The sequence below is a fragment of the Aethalodelphis obliquidens genome, unplaced genomic scaffold, assembly GCF_003676395.1.
Source record: "Aethalodelphis obliquidens isolate GAN/ISIS:26980383/991018 unplaced genomic scaffold, ASM367639v1 scaffold34, whole genome shotgun sequence".
Lineage (NCBI taxonomy): Eukaryota > Metazoa > Chordata > Mammalia > Artiodactyla > Delphinidae > Aethalodelphis > Aethalodelphis obliquidens.
Window position 1 is genome coordinate 2,641,610 of NW_020837978.1, and position 11,032 is coordinate 2,652,641.

Genomic DNA, 11,032 nt, shown 5'->3' on the forward strand with positions numbered 1-11,032 from the left:
GTTTCTAAGGATCATGGGAGGACCTAGAGGATCTTGTATGTTAATTTAACAAAATAGCAACTTCTTTAGCTTTTAATGGCCAAGCAAATACCCAAAGTTTAGCTCAAAATGACAGACAAAGGAGATTTGTCAAGATGGGAAGGGAAAGAAGAAAGGGTACCAGTGGAGGAAAAAAAAATCACTGAGAGAGACAAATACTACATGATGTTACTTATATGTGGAATCTTAAAAAATGATGCAAATGAACTTATTTGCAAAACATAAACAGACTCACAAACACAGAAAACAAACTTATGGTTTACCAAAGGGGAAGGGATAAATTAGGAGTTTGGGATTAACAGATACACACTACTATATATAAAACAGATACACAACAAAAACCTAATGTATAGCACAGGGAACTATATTCAATATCTTGTAATAATGGAAAAGAATCTGAAAAAATATATACATATATATGTATAACTGAATCACTTTCCTGTGCACCTGAGACTAATACAACACTGTAAATCAACTCCAATTAAAAAAAGAAAAAAAAATCACTGACTCTTATGATTGTTTCATAGAACAGAATAAAAGAATAACTGTACCAGCGATAAGTCTATTATGCCATTTATTGATGATGGAATCACACTGGGAAACAATCACAACAAAAGAACCATCTTGAATAGAACGGTTTTCCAAGTGAAACATTCCTTTGAAACATAACATGTAAGAGACTCAAATATGTCATCAGGGAAGCCCCTGGTTTATATGTAGACATCTCAGCTGCGACTGTCACAAGTTCCACTCCACAGCACATTCAGGAATTGTGTGTGTGTGTGGGTGTGTGTGTGTGTAATACCTGTACCTCGGAATGAGGAACCATATTTTTGCCAGGCTTCTTGGAATAGACTTGCTCACGTTGAGATGCAGGAAAGAAAAGTTATTTTTGGTCGATGGATGAGCACTTATCCTCAGCTATCAACGAAGGGGATTAACAGTTTAGCTTCTGAATATAGAATGGTCTGTTCGGTACCATGTCTTTTCGGTAATGTTTCTTTCCGGTCCTTGGTGGTGCCTTAATTTCTTCCCTCTGATTTTCAGGAAAAGACAGAAGTATAGGTGAGACTGGTGTAGGAGACTTTGGTGGCAGACATCTGGGTGAGAGCATTTTAACCAGCACCCGAGCTGTCTCGGCAGGAGCAGGCTCGGCTGACAGTTCTCCGCGTGGGTTTAAAATGGAGACCTTGGGGTTCTTAAAGTCGTCGTAAGCTGCAATCACCTGTTTTGTGGTGGGTGAGGTTTTCAGAGCTGGTCTAGAATTCCACGTGTACTTCCCAGCACGGCTGCAATCCCACTTGGGAGCACTGTATTCAAGCTTGCAAGAACCAGAATTGGTTTTCCTTTCCTTGTGACTTTTCTCTACACAAGTTGTCTGAAGACCCCCAGAGTCAGAAGGTCTGGGCTGTCTCATTCTGGGTACAGCTTTGGAGGAAGAGGGCTGTTCGGTGGCTAAGGGAGCACAGAAGGAAGTCTGCAGTCTCGGCCGTTCTCTTTGAATAGTCATGCGCTGCAATCTCTCTAAGTCCAGTAAACGAGCTACCAAATGTTCCAGAGAGCTGTCTAGAGGCTCCACTGTCATTTTCCAATTTTCAGATTTTGAGATGGCTAATTTGTGCAAGTCCAGGGTATTGAAAGGAGGGGGAAGAAAATCAGGATATGGAAATACTTCACTTGGTTCTTCTGTGAAAGAGTCTTCAACATTTTCTATTGTTTCTGGCTTTAGGTTCAGGTCCATCTTTTTAAAATAGCTGAGTAAAGTATCGTTTGCTTTTTCATTTTCTGATAAATCACTTTCATCTGTTAAATTTTCTTCCACACTGCTGCTTCCATACTTCAGATTCCAATTTGGCGCAGTTAAAAGTTCGCCACTGTTGTTTCCTAGAGTTGAGCGTAAATTAATATGAGGCTCATTTCTGTCCTTAAAAAAGTCTCCATCAGCATAAGGCCAGCAGTGACTTAATGGCGTCTGCAGGGCAGGGTAGGAGCCAACTGGCTTGTCCACTGAAGCACTTGTTAGTGAGTGGTTCACAGCGAAGAGCCTTATGCGATTACTGGTCACATTACAGCCAGTTTCCACTGAAGATTTTTTGAAATCCCTTAAAAAATGATTTATTTAATGAATGGTTGGTTGTCTAGGATTAAAATGCTATTAAAATGATAATGAATAAGAAACCTTATCGAAGACTAGCTAATGTCTGGTTCCCAATGGCATATGTGTATCTATCTATAACAGAAACATGTTAATTTTCAAATATGCTCTAATTATATACAGCTATATACATTTTTTAAAGGACAGATTAAAACAGTAACTGGGCATCCCTTTGTACATGCACAGGTGACTAGATCATTATACCTACAAATGGCTAACTGGCTATGAATGGCCACTAGGCTGAAAGTGTCTAATTATAGCTATTTGCCTATGATATATTGTACGTTCAACCATGATGCCTGAAAAGGAGGCTGTCCAACTCCAATTGAAATTATAGTGAAATGTTTATTTACCCAGAATCAGATAAAAGGAAACTTCTTAGTTCGGTTACTTAAGAAGGGCTTCTACTTTAGCCACTGTGGTTTTTAAAAAATTATTCTATCAAAAAAGGAAGCAAACCAATGTCTATCAAACAAAAATGATCCCAGAGAGAGTCTATTGTAATTTTCATCTGACTGTGCTCTTTTATTTTAGGACTAATACTTCTAGGTATTATATTCAAATGAAAACTGCAAAAAAGCCAGGCCACAGAATACTGAGTTTACAGTTAGTATTTGTTTAACGCTTACTAGAAATACTGCCATGGAAAGATCTGATGTGTTAACTGACATATTTATAGCCCCATTATCTTCCTGCTGCTTTTAAAGCCAATTTACACTAAAGACAACAAAGCAGCCTTGAAGGATTTTGAAAAGTACAGAAAATAGTAAAAATTGATTTATTTAGCTAATAAATACTACAGCTTTACTGACTTGCCTCTGAAAATCACAGGAAAATCACCTTAAATCTGTAATTGATAACAGACACAATCCATGTAGCACAGTTAGAAACAAACAGCTTGGAATCTGGATGCGGAAGACGTAGGCTTGAACCGCTTTGCCACCAACGAGCAAAATGGAAATTATAATACCCACCCTGGAGGTGGTCTAAGAAGCAGACAATTACATGAATGTACTTTGCAAATTGTTAAACACTAAATGAAAGCTATGGTGACTTTTAACCTTTCCTTGTTGACAGCATATTGAGGAGAAACATCTCAGTAGTAAAATGTCTCACTGACCCCAAGCTTCCAACTCTGCACCATCACCAGGCCTCCCCAGCATCAATCACGAACACCCTCCAAACGCGTGATTCTGTTTAGTCCTCACAACAGCCTCATGAGGTCGGCAGTTTCATTCTCTACCTTTGACAGATGAGGGAACTGAGGCCCCGACTGGCTGAGGTCGCTCATCTCGTAGGTGGTGGAGCTGGGATTAAACCCTGGCATTGGGTCCCACGTTCACGTCTCCAACCCCTGCGCTCTGCCGACTCATTTACGTCCTCTCACGTCACTTGACCTCTTCCTTTGCGTTTCTCTTAAAGCAGGCTTCCTCCCCCCGTCACCACCCGCATCCCAGGACATGAGTCACTACAATCCCCTTTGCGCCTCTTGGTTCTCCCCTCAGTATTAGCGCTAGGTGAGCTGTGTCCCGAGCCACACAGGGGAGAATCCTCAGCTGAAGAGACAGCGGCTGTCAAGGGAGGCACACGGTTGTTAAAACTGTGTTGACAGAAGAGAGGAACGCAACTCAGCATCCCCATTCAATAATACGCTATGTAACAGCAACACCCGGCGGTGCCCGGTACATGTTAATTTCGGCGGTGCTCCATACATGTTAATTTCCCAATAACAGTAACCTGCGTTTTGAAGAAGGCTTCTAGCTGGTTCTCACGCACACCAAAGTTTAAGAGCAAAAAGTAAGAATTCAAATCCCAGGAAGGGACTGAAGCAGGGAAGGGGGTGTGAGAGCATGAACCAAGCCTTCACATTCTGGTCCAACCATCTGGTACCTGTCACCTGCTTCCATGTCCTCACCCGTAAAACAGGGACAATGACAACAGCACCTCCCTTGCAGGACTGTCCTGAGGGTTAAATGAGTTAATACGCGTAAGGAACGAAAATCATTCCTGGCACGTGAATTATTACTTTCCTATTACGGTTCCTTTTCACTCGAACGGGAAGTCCAAACTCTCTCCATCTAGACCCTCCTGGTAAAGGCCCAGTCACCGCTTCACCACATACTGTGCTGTCTGCCAGCCATGTCCTATTTTAGGGAGCGTCGCTATAACTTCCCACTACTTGCGCACAATACTTTTTTTCTTCTGTTTGTTTTTTGGCCTCGTACTTCAGCTGAGCAGTTAACTCATCTGTACTTGGATTTACTTCAGTCATTTAGGGGTTTACAAACAGAAATATTCTCTCACCTGTTCTCCGTAGCACTTCCTTTGTTGAGAGGATAACTCCGTACCTGGAATATCCCTTGTTTACTATTCTAAGAACAGGAAAACTACGGACAACATTTTAGTCAGTAACTGCATGCCTTTTTAAAAAAAAATAATACTTTCAGAGTGTGATGAATAAAACCCTACCTGTGTTCTTTTGGGAGCATGCTCTGACAAAGTAAGTTCCAGCATGAGTTGCTCTACTGGAATTTCCAACTGGTTCTATAAAGCAGCAGACTTAAACACATGACATCTCTGTTCCCGACTCTTGTTCTAAGAATGTATAGTTCTTGTTCTAACCAAGCAATATATAGTAAAGTCCTATAATACTCCCTCATATCCATATAAACGGTTTTTACTGACCTCAGTAGGAATTAGTATAATCTGTTTATAAACATCAACTAAACAGTGCTAACTAATAAGCCTTGACTATCATTAAGATTGTCTTTATTTTATTAACTGTTTTATTTTTGATCAAAAAAAGTAAATGAAAGATTCATTTTTTTCACTACTTCAAAACAAAATATAACCATTTCAGCTGCTTCAAGATATCTTAAGGGCTGAGACCACTTCCCTTTTGGCAGTGACTGGAAAGCATTATCTTCGCTACAATGTTAATTTCCATTTATAACACTGTTATGTTGAAAAAAAGTAATATAGTAAGATATTTAATGACCAATTTGCAGCCTTGTAAAATAGTAAATAAAGGCTTTGACTTGTTTGAAGAACTTTATAGAAATAAAATTTTAAAGTTTAACTTTGAGGAAAGAAATTTTATTTAAGGAGCATACATGGTAATGTTAAAATAATTTTTGTGAATTACTTAAAACCAAATACCTATCCTTACCTTGTTCATTTTGTCTGAAAGAATGTGTATGAAAAAAAAGACAATTAATAGGTACATAAAACTGGTGATATTCAAAACAAGCCCCCTTTAATATGAGTGGTTGTTCATATTATAAATTAGAATATAAATTTTCATATATTTATAAGTATAAATATAAATAGACACATCGAGGATTTCTTACCACCTGTGGCACCATCCCTTCCAGGTGGGAGGTTTTTATTTTCAGGAACGGGTACTTCTGTATCCAAATTCCAGTGAGATAAGTTCTAAAACAATATTTGTTTTAGGATAAACTTAATGTAAGAAAATTTTAAAAGCTCAAGTACATAATTGTACAAGTCCCTTGGTTAAAGTATAACAAAAGGCACAAAGTTCCATGACCGCCCCCCCCACTCCTATAAAGGACACTCAGCATTTGTGAGGAGTGGGCAATGTTCCCATCCAGCTATCATCAGCTGGATAACACCTCTTAGGAAATGAAAGGCTTTTATACGAATTTATGATTTCATTCACATTTTGTTAAAATAATGGCACCCCAGTTTTCAAAACTGGTGATTTAAAAAGTATGATGAAATGTCCAGGTCACAATGGCACAGTCACCAGAGTTCATATGTCTGAGTATCAGACCTGAAAGAGTATAAAAGTCTTTCCATCAACCGAACAAGATTCTCACATACTCAACACTGACCAGCCCACCTCTCATTCTAGACTCCAGATGCTGAGAAACACTTAGGAAATATTTTTTAAGGCAAAAAATGAATAAGGACAGGTACAAGACCTATTGAGGATTTATGTTCCAGACACTATGCTGAGTGGTATGCGGGAGAAGCGTGGGGTGCATGCGGGAGAGGGATGTGATCATTTACCCTGGAAAGGGAAAGTGAAGAGGTGAGCAGTTAATTTTAAAAAGTGATCTTTGAGGGATGAACTCAGTTTTTTTTTTTTTTAAATCTCAAATGAGAAAATCCTTTGCAAACCAAACTCCAAGCAGGTAGTACTAGGTATTATCTCTGCACTAAGGAGAAACGGGGACAAATAAGCTTAAGTACAGGATGAGGATTTAATTGATCCACAGGGAAGTTCTCTCTCGACAGGAAGGAGGGTTGAACATTGGAATGTGGGCTGCAGATTATCTTTCTCTGGAGGTTTTCATGAAAAATAAAATTAATAAAATTCTCTGCTCTCTGAGATAACATGCACTGGATCTAGTCTCTGCTTGAGAATCGCCAAGGGAGCTCTTTAAAAATAATAGTTGAAGAAACTGACACAGATTCTGATTCAGTAAGATGAAGCCAGATATTTGTGTTTTGTTTTTTTGCCGTACGCGGACCTCTCACTGTTGTGGGCTCTCCCGTTGCGGAGCACAGGCTCCGGATGCGCAGGCTCAGCGGCCATGGCTCACAGGCCCAGCTACTCCGTGGCATGTGGGATCCTCCCGGACCGGGGCACGAACCCGTGTCCCCTGCATCGGCAGGCGGACTCTCAACCACTGCGCCACCAGGGAAGCCCCAGATATTTGTATTTTTAAAGCCTCCTGACAGATTCTCAAGCTTCTCTCAGCTCTGTAATCCTGGTTCCCTAAGGTACAAAATAACCTGTGAGAGAAATAGCCTTACCTTAACATGATAAAGGGGAGGTGATGAAAACCATGCTGTTGAGGTCATAGAATGAAAGTAACCAAATTTGTCAGCCAGTAAGGAAGGCTGTCAGTAGTCCATGAAGTCAGCCAGAGTGCAAACTGCCTACAGGGTGGGCATTGGTTCTACTATTTGATATCCACCTGCCTTACCAATATTTTTCACAAAACACGTGTGAGAAAATTTAAAAGGTGAGCATTGCCCGACGGTTCAAGGTGGCATGTTTCACCAAATCCAACTGCAATTAGAAATGCTTGGAGGACTTCCCTGGTGGCGCAGTGGTTAAGAATCCACCCGCCGATGCAGGGGACACGGTTCGAGCCCTGGGCCGGGAAGATCCCACATGCCACGGAGCAACTAAGCCCATGTGCCACAACTACTGAACCTGTATGCCACAACTACTGAGCCCGTGTGCCACAACTACTGAAGCCTGAGCGCCTAGAGCCCGTGCTCCGCAACAAGAGAAGCCACCGCAATGAGAAGACCGCGGGCCGCAACAAAGAGCAGCCCCCCATCGCCACAACTAGAGAAAGTCCGCGCGCAGCAACGAAGACCCAACGCAGCCAAAAATAAATAAATAAATAAATATATTTTTTTTAAAAAGAGAAATGTTTGGAGATTTACAAAGAAGCTGGTTAGCTTTTCCTTTGTTAAAAGACATAAAAATTTTCAGGGAACTCTACTCAACACTCAGTAATAACCTAAATGGGAAAAGAATTTGAAAAAGAAAAGATGTTTATGTATAACTGGGTCACTCTGCTGTACACCTGAAACTAACACATTGTCAACCAACTATACTCCAATATAGGATAAAAATTTAAAATAAAAAAAAAAGAAAAATTTCCATTCGGTATCCCCCGACGCTGCTTGCCGGGTACCTCTCGGGAGACGGACGCGCGCAGCCTGGGGCCGCTGTCCTCACCATTTCTTCCCCCCGTCCCGCTTCTCTGTTTCCTCACAATCCTGCACAGGTGTGGGACAGGCACGCTGAGGGTACGGCACGAGGCTGATTTCAAAGAGCGCGTGAACTTGGGCTCCGCATACAAAGGAGCTCAGGAGAAAGCTCAGAACGCGGGAGAGAGGGCCTGTGGGGCGAGGCGGGGTAGCAACAGGAAATTAACTGGAAGCCAGAGGCGATCAGACAAATACGGGGGCACAGAAAAAGCAAGGAGGAAGGTCTAAATGACAGAAGAGGAGGAAGTGAAGGTCTGAAGTGAGAAGGGAGATATTTTCAGACAGGACGATAAAACACAAATTAGAAAAAGTATGGTGAGTTATCTGGAATTAAAACACAGGGTCACGAACTCTGCTTTTAATGATTTAAGCCAGGTGCTCCGTTTGAAAGCAGGATTAACCTTACACACGGGCACAGCCGACACTCCCACATGCCTCAGAGGTACCAAAAGGCCCGCTCCTGTTTAAGGCATAAGTCTCCGAGAACTACAGTATCATAAAACAAGTGAAGCAATCTTTAAGGCGTTGCTTAAACGGATTAAGTTATTGCTTAGGGCATGGGTATCTGCAAAAAAACCACAAACTGAAGCCACCGCAGTACTCAGTGTCTTTCCTAGTCGTTTACAACTGTTTGTCCCCTAGAGGAAGGGTGGGTCCCAAAGACGCAGAGAACGCAGCTCAGGGATGCCCTGCATCAGTAAGAACTGATCCACCTGCGCCGCGCCCGGGCGGAAGGACCGGGAGGGAGGCGCGCGCGGGCGCTGGGGATGCGGCGCCGCGGGGTGTGCGGGGTGAGTGCGCGGCCCGGCCTCTGTGACGGGGACCCGGGGCGGGGCTGGGGGGTGGGCGTCCCGCAGGTGCGGGCCGGGCCGCCTCTTACCGCTCGGCCTCTTACCGCTCGGCGCCGCTGGCCACCGGCTCGTCCACGGCGGCGTCTCCGCGGGCGCTGCTGCCCCGAGGCCCCGGCCGCTCCGCGTGCACAGCCTCCGACTCGGCCCGCCTGCAGAGAGGACACAGGGCAGCACGCAGCCGGAACGCGGCCGGCGGGGCCGCGACCCCGACCCCTGATCCCCGACCTCTGACCCCCGACCTCGACCCCACCCGCGGCCCCGCCCCTAGCCCGTCCCCTGACCCCCCCGCCCCTGGCCCCGCCCCCTCCCCCTCGCCGTACCCGGGTCCTAGACTCCGGCCCTGTCCCCGACCTTGAGCCCAACCTCGCCCCCGACCCCGGCCCTGACTACGCCGGGCCACGACCCTGATCCCGATTCCGCCCCCGCGCCACCAGGCCGGGCTGTGTGTCCAGTGCTGTCCACGCTGCCAACATGCAGTGTCCCCATAACTGACGTGAGAGCAGAAAGGTGTCCCAGCTGAGCGCAAGCCCGCCTCTGGGCGGGTCCTCATGAGTCCAGATTCGATTATACGACAAAGCACTGACATTTGAGCCAGAAATGGGGGTGGTATTAATGCATTCTGTGCGTGTAACACCCAGCTCTGGACTCAACCCCCTAAAGCCTCATTAAGCAGCTGAATGCACTGGTTCTTAATATCTGGGGGGAGGGATCCTTGGAGAAAAATGCAGATGCACCAGATGCTCACCACCATTTCAAGGGTTTCTCAGATCTCTGACTCCCGCCTCCACCCCCAGCCCCTAAGTGTGTCCCCCATTTCCATTTTCCTCTCAGAAAAGCCTTCCCTGACTCCACTTTAAAGAAGCCCTTAAGCAGTGCTCTTCAAATTTATAAATATTTGAAATAAAATTATGTGGGTAAAACACACAAAAAAATAAAGAAGCCCTTCCCATGCACTTTACTGCATTTCAGAACCCCCATCTTTCTTTCTTCCCTGGACTCCTCACCATCTTGTTTGCTTCTTTGTTGTCTGTCTCTTCCCAGCAGAATATGACTCCATGAGGGCAGGGGCCTGCGCGTCTCGTTCACTGCTGTATCCCCGTCACTTTAAAACTGTGCTGGGCTCTGTTCCATCTTGCAAGATGGCGGGTGAAAAGGCTGAGAAGCCAGATGCTAAGGAGAAAAAACCTGCAGCCAAGAAGGCTGATGCCGGTGGCAAGGCTAAAAAGATGAAGCAGGGGGCTTCCCTGGTGGAGCAGTGGTTGAGAGTCCGCCTGCCGATGCAGGGGACGCGGGTTTGTGCCCCGGTCCGGGAAGATCCCACATGCCGCGGTGCGGCTAGGCCCGTGAGCTGTGGCCGCTGAGCCTGCGCGTCTGGAGCCTGTGCTCCGCAACGGGAGAGGCCACAATAGTGAGAGGCCCGGGTACCGCAAAAAAAAAAAAAGAAAGTTGACATTAAAATATCTGTAAAACACACTACAGAGTTTTAATAAGCTGCAGAATAAGGAACAATGATTCCATTTTTGCCAAAAGAAGACTATGTATTTGTAAATGCAAATATGTATATAAATGCATAGAAAAGAGTTCCAGAAGGAGACACAGCAAATTCAGGGTGGTGCCTACCTCTGAGGAAGGATAGAGATGGGAGGGAGGAAGATGTTCCCTTTGCTGTTGACTTGAACCAAAAGGACCGCCTGGTATTTCTCCAGCAAAGACGGGTTTATTCAGGGTCAGAAGAGAACCGCAATTTGGGGCCTGCAACCTTGGTGAACCACCGGCAAGTCTCCACATGGCATGGGAAGGATAACATCTTATAGAGGGGAAAAGAAGTTAGGAGGGCAACAAAAATAGTAAACAAAGAGTCTGTGGTTGAGTCCTAGCAGGAAAGAAGGGAATCTTTCTTCTTTCTGGTTGGGCTCAGCTCTGAATGCAGGGGTGAGAGCTCCCCCTGCTGGTCTCTCGGCTCTATTTAACTGAGGCTTCTGTTCATTAATTTTTTACACTATGTATATACTTCTTTAAGTTGTTTGATTTTATTTATTCCAGTGGAAATCTTTTCATGTGTCTTTAATTTTTGTAACTAAAATGCAATTTTAAAATCGAAAATACAGTGAGCATTTATGTGAGGTTGGAGAATTGGGTTTTGATTTCCCAGTGATATTCCAGTTAAATGCTGATTTAGAGTTTGTTCTCTTAGCCTCCCAGTGTAGACACGAATATTGATACATCT

At 44.3% G+C, this 11,032-nt stretch overlaps 1 protein-coding gene across 1 annotated transcript; it reads right to left on the bottom strand.

Annotated features, from left to right (window-relative positions):
- Window positions 1-541: 541 nt before the first annotated feature.
- Window positions 542-9,862, bottom strand: FAM217A (family with sequence similarity 217 member A). Its single transcript, XM_027128173.1, is given in 9 exon segments — window positions 542-2,141; window positions 4,499-4,566; window positions 4,664-4,738; window positions 5,364-5,377; window positions 5,545-5,629; window positions 7,879-8,051; window positions 8,150-8,178; window positions 8,850-8,954; window positions 9,810-9,862. Coding segments are annotated over 9 exon segments (1,818 nt in total). The 3' UTR covers window positions 542-925.
- Window positions 9,863-11,032: the final 1,170 nt, after the last annotated feature.